Source organism: Phycodurus eques, chromosome 15, assembly GCF_024500275.1.
Source record: "Phycodurus eques isolate BA_2022a chromosome 15, UOR_Pequ_1.1, whole genome shotgun sequence".
NCBI lineage: Eukaryota > Metazoa > Chordata > Actinopteri > Syngnathiformes > Syngnathidae > Phycodurus > Phycodurus eques.
This window is the reverse complement of record NC_084539.1, coordinates 20007574-20030739: the sequence shown is the minus strand read 5'-3', so window position 1 is coordinate 20030739 and position 23166 is coordinate 20007574. Positions and strand designations below refer to the sequence as shown.

Sequence of the window (23166 nt, the reverse complement as noted above, 5' to 3'; positions counted from 1 at the left end):
CAAAAAGAGGGGAAAGACACGAGGAAAAAAAAAATACATTAACAAATTAAAAATAAAAACCACGTTTATGCGTTTGATTTAAATACAAAGCTAAATAGCTTTTTTGTTTTTTATTTTTGTACAATGTAGCTAATTGTACACAATTTCCCACAAGATTTCTGTACTGCCGAGATGTTCTTGATGACAATGATTTTGAGTGACATGAATAAAAGCATGAATCACAAATTAATTTGGGTGGTTTTGAAGGTATTAAAAACTGTTATGCCGTGTTCCACCACCATATAAAAAGGCACACTACACTGTCAGTGATTCATAATTTTTACCAATTTTTGATGTTTTGATTTTTTGTGCTTCTGTACTTCCACTGTGTATTTTTTTTCCTCACCAAATACAATGTCCTTTTCCTTTATCACGAGGACAATTGCAGATGTTTGCCCAGTATTGTAACTTTTTGAGTCATGCCGTACGTGCACGGATTGGGAATTAATGTAGCCAATCCTCGGTTAATATTAATAATTAGAACAATAATAATAATAATCAACACTGAAACCAACAGAAGATTAGCGCTAATTACAAATACTTGCCAAAAATAAATATCAAAAACGTGTTGCGTTTTGTCTAATGGGAGCACAAATATACCATTTGACACCATGTTTCAGGAATAAAACATCAGATAGGAAAGAGGGAAGCAAAAGAGTATAAAAGGGGGGAATAAAAGCTGGAAGTGCAGCGCTTCCTTTGCGCAGAGATGAGCGTCTATGGTGTTCCACGTGTGTCCGTTCCAAGCCGGCCATTGTTCTGGACCTAGCTGTTGATGGCGGCGCAGTCCGCTTTGGCTTTGCCCGCCGAGTTGATGATCCTCATGAGACAGTGTCCAAACTCCTCCAGGATCAGGCGCTCGGCCTCTGCCTGAGTCTGCTGCGTCTCCTCCGCCCACTTGGCCTGCTCCAGGAGGCACTGGCACGTCGCCTGCAGCACCTCCTTTGTCACAAACGTGTATGGGAGCCTGGAAGGGGAAATCAGTATCTTTTTTTTTTTTTTTTTTTTTTTTGCAGCTGTACAACAATTTTTTAAATGTTTGCAGTAGTGATGAGGATGTCTTATTAACCTTTTCTAATGACGGAAGACGTTTTTTTTCCTTGGTAAGAATGTAATTTTCTAATTTTTGGGGGATTGAGGATGCGTTAAAAAGCTTTTTGGTATTTTAGCCTGGACACAACTTAAATTTGTGGTAGCGCCACAAAGCAAAAAAACAAAACAAAAAAAAAAACGGCTTCGTAACTTGAAAAACTGTCTCGCACTCCTAAATCAAGGTACCACTGTTTACTTTTTTTGAGTGATGGATACAGAATTCCTGAAACCACATGAATACTTTTTATTTTTTATGTAACACTTGGGCGATATGTAAGTCTCACGTGGATACGTTTTGTATCTCGGGAACGCAACTTGGTAAGTTGAATGTGTAATTCTTACGAAACAACAAAGTAAAACGCATTTATGTCGGCTCCCCTATATGATTGTATCTCATGTCATGGTACGTTGCCTCCCTCTAGTGGTACGTGAAGTAATCACTGAATTAAATGCTCACATTACAGTGGTGCTAACTTTTTCCTGATCCAGAACAGTATTTTGTACTATAAATGTTTATTTAATCTTTCAAAAGTAATTCATGTACAATTTGTTTTACATTTTTAAGTGCAACACAATCATCATTCAATCAATCATTAAGTACAGTTTTTTTATTTTCCAATATATAAGCAGTGTTAGTGTTCAAACCGGATAATGTTACAGTTGCTTATAATAATATAAAATATACTTTTAAGGAATTAGACTACTGTATGTTAATGTTGGTCATTATGGTGATACTTGGAAAGCCAAGTATTTTATGAGGCTGTACTTTGTGCAAAAAGTTAAAAAAAAAAAAAAAAAAACATTGCCGCAGCTGAAGGATTTGTTTTAAAACAGTTTCCAGTGTATTTAAGACCATTTTATTTTTGTGATGTAGGAGCAATAGTATCGATTTGGTGTTGGAGGATGAGTTTGTTTTATAAGATGTAAGATGCCTTTTAAAGACTAGTTTTAGAAATGGAGAATGACTTTTTTTTGTTTGGTTGTTTTTAAATAAAAAAAAAAATGTTAGTACCTGCCGCCACCGCTGGAGATGACGGGCGCGGTCCTCATGAGCAGGTCCGAAATCTGTGAGGATAGCTTGGTCTTGGCTGCCGTCTGCTGTTGGACCCTGACCTCGGCCGCGTCGGCCAGGTGCATGAGGGTCTTCCTCTCCGGGCTCTCCTCGAAGTTCTTGCAGCCGACGCACTTGCAGATGGACGAGCACATGATCTTGGCCTGGGCCACGGAGGAAGAGGAGGCGTTTGAAAGAGATGTTTTGTCCCTTTTGGACCGCGTTGATGGAAGACTCACCTCGTAGCACTCGCAGTAGTTCTTCAGGCAACCCGACCGTTTGCAGTTGCAGCCTTTACTGTGGCGCCGGTCCGACTCGCCCTCTTTCCCCTTGCCGATCTTGGGCTTGAAAGCCTCCGGGTTGCGGTCCAAACACGTCTGTGGTACACAACCAAACGGGCAAACCGTCACAGCTCAGCTGATCAGAAAAAAAACCCCCAAAAAACAAAAACTAAAAAAACACCAAGCCGCACACGTACCTTGATGGCTTTGGAGCGCTCGGCCTCGTGCTCCAGGTTGTTGAAGCAGTTGTTGCAGTTGCAGTTGTTGCAGAACTCGCCGTTTGCAAAGCAGTCGCAATATCTTAGGAGAGGATTTAGAAGAGAAAGTGTATCTTTCATACACATTCTCCAAAGTTATATTCATGCACTCCAGGCTTGACTTTCCAAAACCTTAAAACATTCAACTAGGAAATTAGTCAGAACACATTTTGACATCAAGTCAGTTTGTTGAATGGTTATCTTTTGCCTGGAAATGATGACGAGAGTGCCAAAAGCCTTTAAGAGGTTGCAGAAAACTGAAAAACTAATGCTTATACCATAATTTGAACTCTGTCATTTACCGGTACCATGTCTGTCATTTCTAAACACAAAATACACATTGGACACTTTACAAATTTACTATACCACTGAAATAATTTGGGACTTTTCACAAATAATGAAGGCTTAAATACAAAAAAATAAATAAAAATAATAATTATTTAAAAAATTAAAAAAGAAACTAATATTACATCAAATGAATTATTTCGGTGTTGGCTGTTCAAACAGAAAATGGTGACTTTTTTTATTATTATTTTTTTTTTTAAATACGCAGTTTTATGGACCTATTGCATAATTTTAGGTTTGATTTCATTTTTTCCTACAAAAGGCAAACTATTTAGCCGGGCAGCAACATTATTAAATCTTTAATTGTCTTAATCAAAATGAAGTATAACCTTGATGATTCAATTAGCATGCCGATGGAAATATTACACACGCTTGTCACAAAAGTGTGGTCATACTCACAGCTTGAGACACTGAGACTTGGTGCAGTTGCAGGGTTTCCTCGGCCGCGACGTCGCCTCCGCCGACATGCTGCGGAGGAGAGAGGATTACCGCGTAGCCCCTTGAATTTCAACATTTAAACACGTCGTTGTTGGGTTTTTTTTTTTACGCTGCATTTAAAAATACAGGACACGTGATGTCCTATTTGTGAAAAGTGCAAAATCAACAAAATCTTACTTTAAAGTGTAGTTGGCTACTCACCCATTAAGTGGGAGTCGGGCTTGAGTCTGGACGGTGGCGGTGGGAAAAGTGGAGTTGTTGGCGAGGGTCACGATGGGCGCCTGCTGCAGCTTCACATGACACACATATCCACCACACACAAAGGTTAATATGACATCGTGTAGCACTCCAAGTTTGGCAACGACTGAAATGATAGCTATGCCCCTGGTGACGATTGCATCAAAATAAAAACGCCACCAACCTGCGTGACGTACTGCGCCGGCAACACGGCGTAGCCCACGTTGCCGCCGCCCGGTGCCGGCGTCAGGACGGTGCCCGGCGGCAGGTTGGCGAAGTTGGGCTGAATCTGCGGCAGCGCCGTGGCGGGCATGATCAGGCGCTGCTGGCTCGACGTGCCGGTGACCACCTGGGCTCCCGACGTCAGCGGCTTGGGCACCACCTGTGGGCGAAGGCCGGCAGGTTGGCGTGAGGCTCGGTTTGAACCAGGAAGAGGAAGCAGCGTTTGCGGTGCCGCACTTTACCTGCTTGACCGTCTGAGCCGCCACAATTGGGACCGACATCCCCACCGTCCCCGTGCTGACCACCATAGGTTTAGCTGTGGGACACGTCACATTTAGCCAATGTGTTTTTTGTTTTAAACCTTATTTTAGCAACAGCTATCCCTTAGTCAATCAGTGTACCGTGAACCCCTCGCTAGGTTCATCTTCCATCCCGGATTTTATTTTCATGTTTTTTTTACAGTATACAGGCAAGTCCGAATTTTGAGTTGCGCACTTCAGTATAGTATCCCGTTATGCTGCAACATGCCTGCCAACACTGAGCTCTGCTAGCGTGTAACTGAGAACAAGATGACGAGGCAGAGAAGGTCCCCAACTACAGTAGCAATAGTCATTGTTCCCACACAGCAGAGAGACTATATGGGTGTGCGGATTGTTATATGCTCTGTTTGTATGCGTTGCTGCTCTTTGTGTGTTAAAGTAGCAGTCAATTAAAGGTTTATATTTACGGTAACATATACGCTAACGTCTGTTAGCTCATCTATCATTATATGTTAGCATTAAGCTTGTGGATTTTTGCTACACAAATTTACAAGGCTTGGTTAAACATTTTGGTGTTTGAAAGACAATGTTTAACTCTTGTTTAGTGTGTGCGCGAGCGAGCGTCAGTCTTCTTTTCATTTTCTCAAAGTGATGTTATACAATAGTTTCCCATTTCTTCACAGCAACATCATGAGAACAGGCGCTAAGAAAACTTTAAAAAGTGCGCCCTGGTCGTTCTATTAGTTCGCTGAATTGTCATACTTGTGAGGACAAAGAGATGTGAAGGATATCGAATAAATGCTGAAACGGCTCCCCATGCGTGTGCGAAAGGATCAGAATGGTACCACCTCAGCCTCAATTTGAGTCTGGAAAAAACCCGTTATGAGTCACCTGTCTGCATGGCGCTGGTGCTGGGAGCGGTGGGCTGCACGCCGCCGCTTGCCGTGGTGGCGGTGACCAAGCGAACGTAGTGGAAGCGGCTTCCCGGCACCTGGATCTGCTGCATGTTAGGCTGGGCCCCCAGCGGGATAATGTTCTTGAACTGGGAGCCCCCCACCGCCACTGACGAGACCGGTTTAATATTCTGTAAAGATCAGAAAGACGGCATATGATTATGCGATTTAAATAGCTATAGGATAATTGATTCTAAAACGATTTAATAGTGATAGCCCTATTGACATAATTCTACATAAACCCTAAACCAAATGACGTAAAACAGCGTTTCAACAACTATACAAAGCTGCTACGAAATCCTCTGATAGCTAGCCGTCATGTTTTAACAATGATGTCATCATTGACTGATTTTTTTGGGGATGTGCATTATACACAAGAAATGACAGTACTCCCTCACCTGTGCTGCCTGACTGGTGGCTACCTTGACAGGTGACAACGACGTAGACTGTTGAACAGAGAGGATTTGCTGGCCCAGCGCCACGCTGACCGGCAGCGTCATGGACTTCTGAGCGGCCCCGGAGGTCGGCGACGCCACAGACACCACAGTCACCTGGAGGAAAAAGAAGAAAGGACAATCTAGTGCCATCATTGGTCAAAATTCAAAATTCTCAGTTTAGAGACCAGCCCAAATTAGAGTTGCGTTTCTTCAGTGTCGTACCATAATGTGCTGTAACATACCTGGCAGCACTGAGCTAGATAATAAGGTTTTATTTGTTGTTACAATGCTACGTGTGTGTGTTTTTTTTGTTTGTTCTTTTGTTCTGTTCGGCTGTTAGGTCAAGCAGAATGTAAAATCTGTATCCCTTTCATGCCGGAACAGTTTTACTGTGTCACAGTGGAGTTTTTAAGCTTCCGCTGTGGTATTATAATTGAGGTTCATCGAGAATCGGACTTGATCAGTTGAACAGAACAAAGTTTCGAGAAGGGAGAGAGAAACAAAGACAAAAGACAAAGCACTAATTGTAAACAGGATGAGAGAAGTAAATCATTACATTATCTACATGAGGTATTGTAATTGGTTAGCTAAATAATAGTGTTTAAAGTTGGGAGCATTTAGGCCTCCCCCCCTGTTTACTTTTCTGAAGAGTGGATAGACTGATTCTATTTTTCTCATTTTTTTTGAATACAAATTTATTACAGCAGAATCCAAGGTTTGAAACCATTTAAATGTGGGCCTAAATGGAATCATTGAAAATAAAGAATTTATTTGGGGTAAGCTTTTCATTTTTATTGCAGCTATACTTCCCAGTAATGATCAAGGCAGGTTATTCCAGTGTCTTAAATCAGCTGAGATTTTTTCCAGAAGTGGTGTGTAATTTAGATTGATTAGCTCTTGTGAGTTTTGACAAAATATTGATACCTAAATACATAATGCTTCCTGTAGGAATGGGGTACTCTGGGATTTGCTCTGCAGGAGTCCATGAGTTTGCTGTTATTGGCAGGATTGTTGATTTTGTCCAGTTAATGGAGTAGTCCGATATTTGTGAAAATGTTTTAATTAGATTAAGAAAAGAAGAATATCATCAGCATATAGATTGATTTTGTGTTCTGTCACTAGTGAGCAGATACCTTTAATATTAGCATTCTGACGTATAGCGGCAGCAAGAGGTTCGATAAATATTGAAAATAGCATTGGTGAGAGTGTTAAAATAGCAATTGTTTGAAGATTTATCACTAATCTAACATCTACGCCAATTTCCTTTAGCCCATCTGTGCCATTTCGCGTTATGTGTCAGCACTGAGCTGGCAGACTTTTATGAGATGAAATTAAACGGTTTGTTTGAATATTTTAGTGTTTCAATGTGCAATGTCAAATTCTCTTATTTTGCTGTCAGTTTCGCAGTAAACTCCAACTGGGAGTGACAAACAGCTTGAAGCAAGCACGCTTTGCCTCTTATTTGGAGAACTGATTAAGCAATTATACTATATACGATAACCTCCCATTACTACTATTATCAATACTTTAAAAAGTGTGTTTTAATAGGATTAAATATGCTTTAAGAAGTTTTGTAATTGTGTTTAAAGCATTTGGAAGGGGTAAATGTTAAAAATGTTTCTTGACATGGTCTGTATATCACAGATTTTCACCTATTGCTGGGTGGGTCTACAATGTCGCCGCTGGTTCATTCTAATGCAGGCGTACCTAATGAAATGGCCGGTGAGAGTGTTACAAGTTGGCATGAAGCTTCACCTTGCTGGGAGTCTTGAGGGGGGAGATGGCAATCTTTTTGCCGGCGATGCTTTGGATGCTGGCAGCGGTGTTGTGCGGGGACTCTGTGAGCGTGATGGTCCTCTGAGGCATTGTTGGCGAATTCTGCGCCAGGACCCGTCCTGTGTAGGAGATGCCGTTTTAGCCAGGCAACCGCTAACTGTGTGCGAATGCTCTGAACGCGCATTCAGCCACTCACCCGCAATGATGGGAGCGCCCGTTGTTTGAGGACTCAGCGCTTTGCTGTTCACCGCTTTGGTGATGATGAACTTGATGGGCGGAGCCGAGGACGCCGGTGTTTTCTTGGCGATCTGTTCATGAAGAACGACCGCGTTAATGTTAACGTCCGTCCAAGCAAAATCTGCGCCTCACAGCTTTGCGGTGAGACCCCGCACTCACGAAACCACTCTGTGCAGAAATAAGTAGGCACGATGGCAGCAAACCAGGACGAAAGAGTACGTGAAAGACAGAATGTCCAAATTTTGGGATCATGTTACACTTAAAGAAAAAGGGCAGTGGGTCTACTTCAAATCAGAACTATCAATCACAACATTGTGACTAACTACAACAAATTGGAATGCCCACACAAGTGGTCAAGGATAGACACAGCCGCCGGTCTGCTTTCAATTGCTTTACCGAATAAACGGTCACAAAATAAACATGTAATAAGCAAGTTAATACACACAAAATCCTTGAAATTGCCACAAATGCGTCAGGACTGAGACTTACATGAGGGGCCATATTTGTTTACGTAGACACACAGCGCTACGTGACGTTATGTTTTGTGCGCATGCGTGTCACTTTACAGACACATTCCGTTCACATGACAAGTCGTGTTTTGTGTTTTTGTTTTGTTTTTAAATGTGAATGACGACATAAAATTATCGGATTTAACAAAAAAAAAATCCAAATTGTATCATACCCTGCAGCGTGAACGTAGCCTTAAGGTACTGTAAGCCCCTCGCACGTGGGCAAACACAGCCACAGCTGCCGACGCACTTTCAGCCTTTCATTTATTCAACTGGACAAATAGTCAAAACAAACAAGTACAAAATGACAACACTTGCAAGAAGCTTCCAAAGATAACAGCTCGTGCCCAGAGGCTCACACTGAACTAACTGGCTAGCCTAACTTCAACTCCTGTCGTCACTCACTCGGCCACGCCCCTTAAAGGCACACATCCAACACATGACTACTACAGTATATACACTAAGTACACTTAATAAAACCAGTTGATTTCATTGCATTCTCTTTTACGATGTCTGAAATTTATATAGAGGTATTTCTCCTGAAATTAATTTCAGTGGTGAAAATGTATTTGACATTCAAGCAAATTGATTACAAGCTTAGTCATGAAACAACTTAAACTTGGTAGGTGGGGGTACCCCTATAAACAGTAAACGCGCTCACACACACACACACACACACACACACACACAGAGGACCATCTGTCTATTTCACAGGCATTAACCCGTCCGGGGTAGCCCGCATCCATCCCAGTTGACTGGGGGGGCAGACTACACTCTGGACTGGTCGCCAGTCAACCGCAGGGCACGTATGGACAACGAATGCTGACATCTACAGTCACTGTTCAGGGACTGACCCCATGAGAAAGGCACAAAAGTCAGCCATCTGAATAGAAACACTACCAGTGAGAAAAGAGACAGCCAGTAGAGAGACACAGACTTACTCATGAAAATCAGAAGCAAATATCAAAACGACGAAAAAACCCACAGGCTCATGCAAAGACAGATACAGTGTAATTAGACCAGCTGTCATAAAGAGACCGCCCAGCATCATGAAGTTCTTTAATGCAGACTCTTTCAATTTTTTTTTTTTTTTTTTTTTTCAAATGGCTATTACTATTATTTAACATTAAAATATCACTTGGGTTAAAGACCAGGGCCTGACCGATTAATTGGCCAACATTTGCCCTTTTCAAACTGACAACAACATACACTTACAACATACGACAAAGATAATGACATTCAAACAAACATTTTAAAAAATGCGGAAAAAAATGCGAAAAATCAACCTAGTTTTTTTGTACACATTAACACATTACAACATAAGATAATGACATTCAAACAAACAAAAATTTTGGGAAAAATCAGCTAAAAATCTACCAATTTTTCATTTTTTAAATCAGTACCCAAGAAGTAGCTCTCAGTTTCAAAAAGGTCGGTGAGCCCTGCAACACCAATAATGGCAGTTATTATTGCTTGGGTTACATCTGAAACTGAAACCCTCGTAATCAATCGCCATCATATTACATACGTGCCGGTGCACGTGATTATTATCATTTTTACAGCTAGCGTTGAACAAATGTGGCAAGCGTTCTCTGGCCACATCAGATGCCGCAGGGGGCCTCTTCTGGCCCGCGGGCTTTTCTTTGCCCTGTGCTGTAAATAGATTTAGTACAGTGCTGCCTTGATTTACGAATTTAATTTGTTCCGTGACCACACTCATAACTTAAAAAAAACTCGGCTTGCAAATCATCTTTCACTTTCGAAATGAATGTACAGTAAATGCCATTAATCCGTTCCTGCCCTAGCTCTAGTGAAGTTTCACAACTGAGTCACTAAGATGGGGGGGGGGGATTTTAGTTGTTATAATATGTATGCAATAGGAACATTGATTTACACCCTATATATTCTGTACATGAACACAAATTCTGGGTACGTGCAAACATCTCAAAAGTAAATGAAGCAACCTAAACATAAGCAAATTTAGAAATAATCAAACCATTGATCACGTTACAACACTTAATACAAAGGACTAAACTAGATTTTATATTAATGGTGGACATGGGCGTTATGTCAGAGACCTGACTGTTTAGGACTCATTGTGGTCGTACTGTTCATAAAAAGAGTTGTCATTGTCACTAGGTTTCATGTTTTATTCTCTAATAATAATGTTTCCGAATTCTAAGTGAGGGTGTCATTCATGCACTATTTTTGGTTTTGGCTTTGAAAAAATAAAGCTGACCTGAAAAGGCAACTTTTGCAGTGAGTTGTGCCTTGCAGCTGCAACAGTTAAGTTGCATTTATCTTTGTTTGTTTCATAAAGATCCAACTTGCACGATGTTAAAACACGGCAATATGCGCTCTAAAACTTGCTTGGGGAAAAAAACAAAAAACAAAACGGGAATACTTTCCTCGACGTGCTCTAAATGAGTGTTTCCGCGTGGATGTCATTGCCATGGGGAACTGAAGACCGGTGTTATCTTGTTTTACAAAGTCACAGTTTGCCAATAAACAAATAAATCAATAAATAAAAAGCAGTTTCTCTCAGCCGAGTGAGTGTGTGCTGCGTGTCTGTGTGTGACACTCGGCCAGCCTGCACTGCAGCACAGACAAACAGGAACACCGCAACAGAATCTCTGCGCAGAAATAAAGTTGATATATTGGTTACGTACTGACTGATGTCGATTATTTGGCGATAATCGGCATGCTGTTATATTGTCTGTCTAGATGTGTTGCTGCACATTTGATGCTAGTTTCATTATCCTATCTATGGCGTTATGCATTGTGTTAGCACTAAGCTAGCACCGTAATTTCTCATGTATAATGCACATCCCCCCCCCCCCCAATTTAAAAAAAAAAAAAAAAATCAATGGTGCGCATTATACATAGGTATAGGGAAAAATGGAACAAACTTTCCCATTTTATAAATGTATGCTGCCATCGAGGTTATGAAAAAGCGGTACACGTTCATTTCAATATGCCACCGCCACCTAGACGTTATGAGAAAGGTGTACACTTTCATTCTAGTATGCCAGCGCCACCTAAAGGCTATGAAAAAGGTGTAGCCCACACTTTCATTCCAATATGATAGGTATATGACTGCATATATGTACAGTTGTGCTCATAAGTTTACATACCCTGGCAGAATTTGTGAATTATTATTATTTTTTTTATATGAATGACAACTGAACAACAACCATCATTAATTTTTTTATGGTTATGTTTTGTTAGATTATAATGCTTTTCTGAAATGCTTGACAGATTATTTTGGATCACATTAAAATAAAATTGTGTTTCACCTGGCCCTTCATGTTTTCTTTAAAGAATTGTACCCACTTTACAAATTCTGCCCGGGAAATCAAACATTTGAGGACAACTGTGTGTTTTCTCATTTACTAAATAAAAGTAGGGCTTGTGAATTTCAAAATAAGAGCAAGTAAATAAAAAGAAAGTATTACGTGTTCAAATGAAGTGCTTAAATTCAGAATAATTCTTTGAAAAAAGTAACAAAATACAGATAATACTTTTTGGATTATAAGAGTAGAAGCAAAATCATGGGTTTTCCAGAATTTTGAGGTCAACTTTGGGGGTGCGTATTATACATGGGTGCCCATTATACACGAGAAATTACGGTAGTTGTTAAAATGCTGTTTTATATCATTTGGATTTCTGTAGAATCATACTTTTTCCCCCCCTGGATGAAAATACTTTCTGTTATCAATAGGGCTGTCACTATTGAATCTTTTTAGAAAAAAAGAAATAATTTGCTCTGTTTTACACTTAATTTAACAGCAAACGGCTTGACGCATGTTTGTCTTTCTTTCTTTTTTTTTAATTTTCATTATCTGCCAAACTGCTGCTTGTTTGTTTGCCGCCGTATAGCGGCCGCATCTCAGATGGACGGCTCGTATGGCGGGTCACACGTAAATGAAAGGCACCACTATTTCCATTTAAAATGTGGGATAGAATAATTGTTCTCCTTTGAACCTACCTGCACAGTCTTGAGCTGCTGCCCTTGCAAGGCAGCCACCTGACCGGCTACACTCCCAACCGCCGGCTTCAAATCCGACCTCCCACCGATGGTCACCACCTTGATGGACTTTGTGTCGCCCGCGCCCCCCGCCTTGGTGGCGGCGTGGGGCAGCTGCAGCACGATGGGCTGCCCTGTTTTCCCAATGGTGGTCACCAGAAGCTTTTGGCCCATCGTCGAACGCGCCGCCTCCGAAGCCACCTTGCTGAGGATGATCTGATGGTTGGTGGCGGAGATGCTGAGCGGCACCGTGAGCTTCTGCAAGGCGCTCGTGGTGACCGTCGTCCCCGTGACGCTGTCCGTGGTCTTGGTGGTGGCCGTGGAGGTGGCCAGCGTCGGTCTCAGGGTCACCAGCGGGGAGGACAAACCGGAAGCGGAGACGGCGACGCCATGGAGCGCACGTTCAGTCGACGGGCCGACACTCTCCGGGACCGTGTCCGTTTCCATGGCGGCAGATGCGTCTTGGCTGGACTGAGCCACCTCCTCAATGGCCTCCATGTCCATGATTTCGTCAGGAAGGAGGCTGTTGAGCTCAGGCGACACCACGTCCATGTTGGCGATGACTCAGCACCCCGGTACACCTTTAACAAAACACACACACACACTTCGTTAGCCTAATAGCATTTAACATTTTTGAACATTTTCCGCAAAAAAACAAGCAAATTCAAGAAACAACAAGAGTCTAGTTGTCTTGAATCAACCTTTGCGGATTACCGAGAATCTGCACAGACAAAAGGAATAAAAACAAAAAATTTTAGCAAACCCAGTGGTATTTTTTTAATCTATATTGTGACAGTAAGTTAAAAATGACTTAGGCATTTCTGCTATTAGGCTAACGACTTCTTACATGTGTACAGTGCCACAGATGTTTGCATCAATTCAATGGACAATGTGCTGCTCCTTCTGGGGTGCGCGTATTGGCAACCTGAGGGCACTGCAATACAGACATATGACGATACATGAAGGAGACAGTCACAATTGCTCAGAAAGCACCAGTAATAGTAGTTGTTTGTCGCAGAGGATAAAGAATACATGTCTGTGAGTATTGTTATACTGTCTGTCTACATGTGTTTATAGACTGTCTGTGTTCAAATATCTGTTTCCTAAAGGGTTATAACACTGCCAATGCTAGTTTCGTTAGCCCGTCTAAGGAGTTTTGCATCGTGTGTTAGTATTAATGCTAGAAGACTTTTATTAGGCAAAGTTATGTGGCTTAGTCAAATACAAAAAAAATTAATTGTCTTTGTTTTAGGTTTAGTTTTACAGTAAACTGCACCTGGGAGTGGCAATAAACAGCTTGAAGCAGCCATTTGGTCTCTTTTTGAAGAATTTGTACAATCTGCATAACTGCTACATGTTGTCAAGTCTGCTGTCACAATCTAGTGTGACAGAAATGTTTGCTCGCAACTCAAGACAACAAAAATGGGCCACGAAATGGCTCATATTTTGAAAAACCCGTAAGTCAAGGTACAATTGTGCTCCCCTACTTACCCTGTTTTCTCAATCGCTCCACCTTGGTCAAATGACAAGTCAGGGTATGTTTACTAGTGATGTCATCCGAGCGTTTGCCACCTGGAGGTACATGTGACCGCATGGTGAACAGCTCTATATAAATCACAGCTGCGATTAAAAATGGACCGCGTGAGTCAAAAATTTACATAAATATCTTTGGAAAGGCTTTGTTTTGATACAGATAAGTGAAATATTGTTAAATTGAGATTTATAAAACTATTTCTTCTGGCGGGGCAATTAAGGAAGCATTATTTATTGGTTATTTATACAAGTTTACCATATTAATACAATACAAAAGGGCATGAAACGTGGGGCACTAGGTAGGGCTGCAACTAATGATTATTTTAGTAATCAATGAATTTGTCACTTATTTTTTTATCATTTGACGAATCAGAAATGTTTTTAATTTGTTTTAATTTCAATCCATTTATTCAAAAACAAGACATTATTTCACTCAGTTTGCTGTTATGGAAGACTTCATAAATCTGAGAATATTTACTGATGGGAGGCTGAAATTCCAAGGATTTGAACAAGTTTAACAAGGTCTCTAAATAATAGATCTATCATCAAAACAGTGGTCGATTCATTTGACAATCGATTAGTTCTCAATTAATTAATTGCTGCACCTCTAGTACTCAGGGTCAGAGTTCAGAGAGTACATCTATAAAATCTATAACCCAATATTAAATATGCACAAGTGAAAATGTATTGTCGATGTCGAGAAGTAAGCATAGCTGCTTTGTTTAAGAGCGTCTGTGTTCGCATTGGGGAGAACGTAAACAAACCAGACAGGGTGGCCAAGCTAGCGTTAGCCCAACCACCCTCAAAAGTCCCTCTTTTCTGACTTAAAGGTGCCATAAAACGTCCTTTAGCGTCAAGAGAAAAAGCTTGCGTGTGATTTTACAACCGAGACTGACAGCTGATTTTTGGTGAAAAGCATCATCATCATCAACGTCACCCGGCTGGATCGCTGGGCTATTTGCTTGGCTGCGTTACTATTTCAGGCCGGGCATGGATTTCGAAAGATCCGCCATTTATATGCCGTCATCAGCCCTGTTAGCTGCGCTGCTAACGGCGAGCTAACACAGGGGAATGTATTGTGTGTGTGTGTATATATATGTATATATATATTTAAATGATAAATAAAATTGAAATACACCACACAGCGAGCTAAAAGTTCCCACAAGTGACATAAGAGGCAAGACTCTTCGCTAACAAGGCTAAATTTAGCTTTTCAATACCTCCCCCACTTGTCCCCCATCTGTCACTCGAGATCATTCCGATAGTGGAAAACAAAATAGTCTCAATTCAAAGGCACGGACTCCATAACGTGATGTCCGTCCTTTAGGTTAGTTGGTTGTCTGTGTGTTTTTTTATAACTTTAACCCGGTTGTTTGGTGGCAAGAGTTAAAAAACGATTTTTTTACAAAAAAGTATTCAATGATGTCAAACCAAGAGCTCGGTTCCAACATACTATGTAAGAATCCACCAGGAAAACGAACAAATGTGGACATGACATGCAAAACAGTTGCGGGTGAACATCACGACACCAAAACAACCCCCGCAAAAAAAACAAAAACAAACAAAAAAAACGTCTCGGTAATCGGCTACGGAACGTTAGCGCCTACTTCGGCCAACTTGACGTGACCGTGAAGGCGGATACACTTTGCCTCAGGGTGCAAAGTGCCATAAACAAGGTTGTTAGCGGAGGGTTTAGCCCGGCGGGGGCGAGGGGATGTCAGCCGGCCGGGCCCCACTACCAAGCGGCATCATCCAGGGCGAGCAGCAAAACTGCTGCACTCCTAGCAAACTTGCCGAGCTGGGCTAACCCGAGCTAGCTTCTTCAGCTCTAGGTTTTATTTTGTCCACATTAAAAAAAACACACACACAGTCCCCGCGCGTGGTGGTGCTGTTGGTGTTTCCTCTCGCCCCCCCGCACCGAGTCGCGCTTACCTGAGTTATCTGACGCGGGCCAGCGTTTGCGGGCGAAACGAGGCGAGCAAAAGACGATTGTTCAAAATACCGCGCCGAGCGCCATTCTTCCCTGACATTTCACAGGTCGGCCACGCCTTCCTCCCTCTACGTCATCGCTACGTCGCTCTTAAAGGTACAGTAACCTAAATGCACTTTCCTACAATGGTTTGTTTCGTTTGGCTGATTTGATCACAGAGAACTGTATATAAATATGTCTATACCAACATATGTCGAATTTTAAACAAACGAGAAAACAGTACAGTACAGCAACAGCAAAGAATATTTAGAATTAACGAAACAAAGAAATAATTTAAAAAAACAACTCTTCCATCCATTCATTTTCTGTACATCTCGGACACAAGCGTCAAACTCCAGGCCTGGGGGGCACATTTGGCCCAACACATCATTTAATGTGGCCCGTAAAAGCGAATCATTTGCGCCAATTTCCATGGTTTTTGCTAAATATCTGTACCAAATTTTCAAATTGTCATATGAAGTAAATAACGTTGAGATAATGCAGGCATTTTGTTTGTTACTAAACCCCTTTTTAATCCTTTGACATGAACAAAGGATCTTTGACGAATGATTTCAAAATTACTCAGCCATCAATTTGTTGAGCCAAGAATGTGGCTGATGACAAAATTAAATTGAAATTTTTTATCCTGGTCTAAGAGCACCCCAAATATTTTGTAGACTTAACTCTTGTCAACTGTTTTCCATCTATTTTTAGGTAGATGTGAGCCAGTGTTTTTTTTTTTTTTTTTTTTTTTTTCCTTTTTGTCAGAGTGGACTATAATAAAATTTGTCTTGTTTATGTTTAGGTATAATTTATTACCTTTAAACCAAGTATATATTTTTTTCAATCCACTATTAAGTAAACATTGAAGCTCGTATAAATTGCAGTGAGACAAAAATAGATTAGTATCATCAGTAAATATGACTTTATGCAGTAATTTAGATGAATTCACAAAGTAATTAATATAAAGGATGAAGAGCAAAACTCCCAAAATGTAATCTTGCGGGATCCCAAATTTAACATCCATTTGTTTGAGATTGATAATTATGAATCTCGACATTAAAATTTTAAATTTCGAACTAAAGAAGGCTTCTAAATTTAAGTTAAACTTCTTCAACAAACTAAACAAGCTCAATTGCCTCGATTCAACCTTTGCTGATTTCACCATCTAGTGACTGTGAGCAGTATTGGCTGTGACACAATTGTAAACGCTGAGACTCGGGGTTCCCCCAATTAAAAAACATTTTTAAAATGTAATTTAAAATGTAATTTAAGTGTACCATCGAGTATTTCTAATGATTATTATAAATAATCAAATAAAAATAAATATTTAAAAAAAACTTTCGTCACTTAGCGGAAATAGCCTCTCTTGGCGGCGGAAGCGGCGTTGTTGTCAACCCGGACGGCGCGACCATGGCCACCGAAGTGCGGCAGGAGCTCACACAGCTGATGAATTCATTTGGCTCTCACAAAGATCTTTCGGCCAAGTACGTAGCGTTTACTATAAACGTTTTTTTTTTTTTTTTTTTTTTTTTAATTTTCCAATCTCAAACTCGCCCTTGTACAGAATATGAAGCGCCCCGTTTGACTAAAGCGGTGGCGGGGTTACCATGACAGAGCAAGCTAAGCTAACGTTAGCGGCTTTTGCTTAGGTATCTAGTTTGGTATTATTGTTCGAATTAAATTTATTTGCGATTAAAACAGGTTAGTCTTAGTAGTAGCTAGCAATTACTTATTGCTTTGTGATGGACTACATATCATAAATACAAATCATAGTTAAATTGTAATTAAGTACATTAGCACTTCTCAAGGAGATGACAAAGTGCTTCACATGGTTAAAATGCACATCATGCAATTGGTACAAGAAAAGTCAAATCAAGTTTGACTTGGATGCTGCCAAAACAAATGGGATTTTAACCGTTTTAAAAAATATATATCAACAGAAGAGGCAGCAGCTCTTTGCTCGAAGGGCAACACACTACAAGGTTCTACTACTTTAAATGAATTGTTAATCTCTCTCGAGGGACAGTAAGTAAAAGGCGATCAGCAGACTGGATTGACCTTAGTGTTGTCACCACACCAAAATTCCGACTGTGATACGAATAACTGTGATACGGATACTGAAACAATAGCAATCCAAAAACTGAAGATCAGAAAAAGCAGTGGAATTGTAGATGACAAAAGATAGAACTTCAAATTCTTTGTATTTGTATTAATACAAAATATTATTGAGCAGTAGAGGATATTAAATGCAAATATTATGTATATATATATATATATATATATATATGTACATGTACATCGCGCAAGAATGGGAAAGAATTCCAGCTACAAAGCTTCAACAATTAGTGTCCTCAGTTCCCAAACGTTTATTGAATGTTGTTAAAAGAAAAGGTGATGTAACACAGTGGTAAACATGACCCCCTTTTGGAACGTGTTGCAGCCATCCAATTCTAAGTTAATGATTATTTGCTGAAACACTCATGTTTATCAGTTTAAACATTAAATATCTTGTCTTTGTAGTGTATTCAATTAACTATAGGTTGAACATGATTTGCAAATCATTGTATTCTGTTTTTATTTGTTTAACACAACGTCCCAACTTCATTGGAATTAGGTTTGTGTTAAGACAACTGGGAACTGTTTCAAATTGTGAATAAAATTGCATGATACTGTATGTCTCCTTTTAAGATATAGGCAAATCTTGGAAAAGGCTGTTCAGTTCACAGATGCAGATCAACTCGAGTCCTTGAAGGCCTTTGTTGAAGCAAGTATGCAACACTTTAATTCACTTTTAAAGACCTCGATAGTATTGCGTCTTTCTCCATAAAGATACATTTTCCTCTCCTGTATTTTTTACTCCCTCATAGTGGTCAATGAAAATGTGAGTCTGGTCATCTCCAGACAGCTGCTCACTGACTTCTGTACACATCTGCCCAACTTGCCCGACGCCACCGCCAAAGCGGTGTATCACTTCACCTTGGAGAAGATCCAGCCGAGGGTCATTTCCTTCGAGGAGCAGGTAAACTCTTCACTTATATCACAACTCTCCACAGTGTCTGAAATAAATACTTCTGGCCCGCGGTCAATTATGTTATACATATTATATACGTGCACTTCTATGTGCAATAGAAGTATTGCATTCACATTTAGGGCTGCAGCTATTGAATATTTTCAATCAAACAGTTGAGTTAGTAACTGTGTGCAGGTGGCCTCCATCAGACAGCACTTAGCGACCATTTACGAAAAGGAGGGCGACTGGAGGAACGCTGCTCAGGTTTTAGTTGGCATTCCTCTGGAGACGGGGCAAAAGTACGCTACGTGCCCAATCCTTTCACCGTTTGGAGCCTTCCTCGTCTTTTAATCTTTCTTTTTCGGTCTCCTTCAGGCAATATAATGTCGACTACAAGTTAGACACCTACCTGAAAATAGCCCGTCTCTACCTGGAGGATGACGACCCGGTGCAGGCCGAGGCCTACATCAACAGAGCCTCGCTGCTTCAAAATGAGTCCTCCAATGAACAGCTGCAAATACACTACAAGGTGAGCAGGCAGAGGGGTGGCCGGGTGTCAAACATTGCCATCCCGCTTCTGACACCAATGATGGTGGGTCCACACAGGTGGATGCATTGTTGCGGAGCCCATATAGGAAATACATTATTCTCTCGCGCTCAGGTGTGCTACGCCAGAGTCCTCGACTTCAGGAGGAAGTTTATTGAAGCGGCGCAGCGATACAACGAGCTGTCTTACAAATCCATCGTCCACGAGAGCGAGCGTCTAGAGGCGCTCAAGCACGCGCTCAACTGCACCATTTTGGCGTCCGCAGGTACGAATACTGTTGCCAACTCATTTTTGGGGGGATGTTGCAAAAGGCGGGCCTATTAGTTAAGAAAAAACATTTTAGCTTATAGCGCAATTGTTTGGATAGGAAGTCACACATAGTAGAATTAAGAATCTGAAAAGTGCAGCGTCCCAGACGTTGTTTTGTTATTATTTATATATAATAATTAATTAAATTGTGCACGCAAAATGCAAATTTGTGGCCCCAAAATACTAAATTGTGGGTTTAATATCACTCTACTGCAATTGGCTGGCAACCAGTACAGGGTGTACCCCGCCTCCTGCCCGAATATTGCTGGGATGGGCTCCAGCACTCCCGCGACCCTTGTGACAATAAGCAGCTCAGAAAATGGATGGATCAATATCAGGCCAATGAACGACCTGGATGTTTGGGTAAGCAAATGGAGCGCACCTTCGCTAGAAACCACAGTGTCCTCTACCTTTCAGTTTCTAGAGGTGCGCTTGATTCGCTAACCCAAACGTCCAGAAATAATTTTCCCCTGAAGATTTGCTATTTGCTGAAAACTCACCTTTTTGTCTTTTTTGGTGCCAAGGACAAATCCCTGTCTAATATGTTATTGGTGCCTAGAAACTAGTTGCACTGAAAATTAGCTAAATCTAGCAACAAAAGTGCAAAGTTGGCAACTTGGCATTAAAACCGGTGGTGGGGAGGGAGTTTGTCGATGGTAGTGTTTATTTTTCTGGTGTTCCAGGCCAGCAACGTTCCCGCATGTTGGCCACCCTCTTCAAGGACGAGCGCTGCCAGCAGCTGGCCGCGTACGGGATTCTAGAGAAGATGTACCTGGACCGCATCATCCGGGGGAACCAGCTGCAGGAGTTTGCAGCCATGCTTATGCCTCACCAGAAGGCCACCACGGCGGACGGTCAGTACTTTAAAGTGGAAGTGTGCCAAGTACAGCAACGGCAAATCATGTAGATAATAATCGTGGAAAAGAGATTAGGAGAAAAGAAAGGCATGTTGTAATGAGGACAAGGGCTATAGAAAATGGATGAATTGTTCTCTCTGTGTACCTAAAGAAAGGTTAGTGATTGGAGCATCACATATTTCGAAATACTGCAGCGTTAACCCCACATATGAATTTCTCTTCAGGCTCCAGCATCCTGGACAGAGCTGTAATCGAACACAACCTGCTGTCCGCCAGTAAACTCTACAACAACATCACGTTCGAAGAGCTCGGAGCACTTTTGGAAATCCCTCCGGCCAAAGTGAGAAACACAGATGGAGTCAGAAGACACAATGTTATTCTCAGTGGAGACATATTGCTTCTGAAACATTGCACTTTAACTCTTGTGTTTATTGCTATGTTGATTTAGTTGTCACCCTCCCATGACAACCTTGACATGCAATTTCTAAGCAAAGTGCAGTCAACAGTGCATGATTGTACTTTACTTTATGACCCTTTTATTGATTTTTTATTGACTTCTATCTACAGGCTGAGAAGATTGCGTCGCAGATGATCACCGAAGGACGCATGAACGGCTTCATCGACCAGATCGACGGTATCGTGCACTTTGAGAGTGAGTGGCATGTTTTTTTGGCGACTACACTGAAGCCCCCATTAATCAGGGGGGATACATTCCAGATCACCTGTGATAGCTTTCCCATCCCATACACTTTGTACTTCTCAAAACACACATTACACATTGTTCTTTCAAATGGTTTTTTTGTTTGTTTTTTGGTGATATAAAAGGAAATGAGACCAAGATAAAACACTCCAAAACTTTTTCCGCAATTTGATGTGACCTAAAACCTGTTCATCTCAAAAAAAGATTTTTCGAGAGGGGAAGTGGAAATAAACAACTGAAATAATGTGCTTGCACAAGTGTGCACACCCTGTTATATCTGGGATGTGGTTATTTTCAGAATGAACAATCACGTTCAGATGTTAAGTTGGTATCAGAACACACTTGCCACCATTTAAAGTGCCTCTTAGTCCTGTCAAATAAATTTCAGTTGTTCTAGTGGGCTTTTCCTGAGGTTTCTTTTTTTTCTTTCTAGCAGAAGCCTGAAGACTTTGTGCTAACACTGATTGCTATTTTGAACTGTTCATAATTCACTTCACCTTTTCCGAGGCCCCAGTTCCATCTGAAGTAGAGAAAACAGCCCCAAAGCATGATGCCGACACCTCCATGCGTCACTGTAGGTGTGGTGGTGTTTGGTGATGAGCGGTGGTGTGTTTGCACCAAACATACCTCTTGGAATTATGTCCAAAAAGTTTAACCTTGGTTTCATTGGTTCATAACACATTTTTTTCCACGTCTTTTTGGGAGATTTTGTTGAAAAGCTTCAGTAGTTCAATTTAAAAAGTGAAACTATGATACAGATTCATATTAAAAGTCCTTTTGATCATATGTAATAATCTGTCAAACAAATTGTCCACTTTTTTCCAAGTGTCGCTGTCCTTTAAAGTTAGTTAAGCGGCTGTCGTGTTCCGGTAATATCCCTTCTTTGCTGATTTCTGTACCATTGGCAAACCCGGATAAATACACTGTCTTGCAGTTCTGCTATTTTGCTGTATCTCTGTGAAAAAGAATACTGTGGTAACAAAAAAACAACAACTAAAAGAGTGCCATGTGTGGTGTTGACAGCAGGGCGCTCCCTCATACTAAAGGTGTGACGTACTGTTTAATGGAAAGCCCCTTGAGTATTTATTTGATATCGTTGATATCCAGCGTAAGCTCTTTGTCATCACTAGTAAGACAGTACAGCGCACTAGTAGAACAACTTTTATACTAGTAACATTTTCCCACTGATGCCTTCCACCACTGCGGTCCTAGCTTGAATGGCGCCCTGTGCAAGAACCCTCTTTAACCAGTCGGCAAAGCAATAACACATATACGACTATGACACTTTCTACCATCAATGAGCTAACCTTAGCTTCTCACCCAAATACTTAATTTATTAGCAAAATGCTTGAAGACCCCTTACGTCCATAAGGGGGCGCAAATTCCCCATACAAACAGCAATGATTGACGTCATAATGTCCCGTATATCACATTGCATTTTTATTTTTATTTTAAATAGCGTGTTATGTTTGCATAAATGCTTAAACAGCTTTTTATATTGTTTTCAGCACGGGAGCCGCTTCCCACGTGGGACAAGCAGATCCAGTCGCTGTGTTTCCAAGTCAACAACCTCCTGGAAAAGATCCGATCGGCAGCTCCCGAGTGGGCCGCCCAAGCAATGGAAACCCAGATGAGCCAGTAAATATCGCCCCACCTCGAGCCCCTGTCTTTAAGTTTTGTCTTCCCACTCAAAAGCATCATCGCAAGGTGCGCCAAAGGAACTAGATCCCTTCACTGCTCACATCCCATTGGCTGAATACTCTGAGGGCACACTTTTATTGCCTGGTGCCCACAATGACTCCTGTTTTCGTTGACAACACAAGTTCTCTCGTTTGTAACCGTTGGCATTTTATTGGCTACGTGTCATACGGCCAATATGACGACAGTGTTGACATGGAACACAATTAAAGATGCGCACGGCTAGCGGCTCAATCTGCTCTTTTTCAACACACCCCTGAAGAACTGCTTTCGCCACATACAGTCATCACCCACTATATAATAGAGAAAAATTCACCCCTCCCCCCCCGAAAAAGGTTTACAAGATGGCGGCAAAGTGCTACTTTTTTTTACTAGACAG

The 23166-nt window shown here is 41.2% G+C and overlaps 2 protein-coding genes across 6 annotated transcripts; one reads left to right on the top strand and one right to left on the bottom strand.

The window, feature by feature from the left end:
• Positions 1 to 65: 65 nt before the first annotated feature.
• lin54 (lin-54 DREAM MuvB core complex component) lies at positions 66 to 15736 on the bottom strand. 4 transcript variants are annotated; one of them, XM_061698447.1, is made up of 16 exons: positions 15627 to 15736; positions 13653 to 13733; positions 13009 to 13095; positions 12123 to 12742; positions 7585 to 7696; positions 7368 to 7507; positions 5574 to 5726; positions 5114 to 5306; positions 4205 to 4278; positions 3925 to 4122; positions 3705 to 3793; positions 3465 to 3533; positions 2661 to 2763; positions 2422 to 2559; positions 2144 to 2346; positions 66 to 1006 (listed from the first exon to the last, which is right to left on the bottom strand). In XM_061698447.1, the coding sequence occupies exons 4-16, from the start codon at positions 12711 to 12713 to the stop codon at positions 805 to 807; spliced, it is 2265 nt and encodes a 754-aa protein (XP_061554431.1). In that variant the 5' UTR covers positions 12714 to 12742; positions 13009 to 13095; positions 13653 to 13733; positions 15627 to 15736; the 3' UTR covers positions 66 to 804. The 4 variants fall into 4 exon arrangements, 3 of the variants coding, with proteins under 3 accessions (XP_061554431.1, XP_061554432.1, XP_061554430.1); XM_061698448.1 differs by lacking the exon at positions 13653 to 13733; XM_061698446.1 differs by lacking the exons at positions 13009 to 13095; positions 13653 to 13733.
• Positions 15737 to 17063: 1327 nt separating this feature from the next.
• Positions 17064 to 23021, top strand: cops4 (COP9 constitutive photomorphogenic homolog subunit 4 (Arabidopsis)). 2 transcript variants are annotated; one of them, XM_061697614.1, is made up of 10 exons: positions 17064 to 17150; positions 18361 to 18434; positions 18534 to 18685; positions 18872 to 18975; positions 19052 to 19205; positions 19338 to 19488; positions 20216 to 20386; positions 20614 to 20729; positions 20957 to 21041; positions 22598 to 23021. In XM_061697614.1, exons 1-10 carry the CDS (start codon positions 17077 to 17079, stop codon positions 22729 to 22731), a joined length of 1215 nt encoding a protein of 404 aa, XP_061553598.1. In that variant the 5' UTR covers positions 17064 to 17076; the 3' UTR covers positions 22732 to 23021. The 2 variants fall into 2 exon arrangements, with proteins under 2 accessions (XP_061553598.1, XP_061553596.1); XM_061697612.1 differs by having other exon boundaries at positions 18355 to 18434.
• The last annotated feature ends 145 nt before the right edge of the window (positions 23022 to 23166 follow it).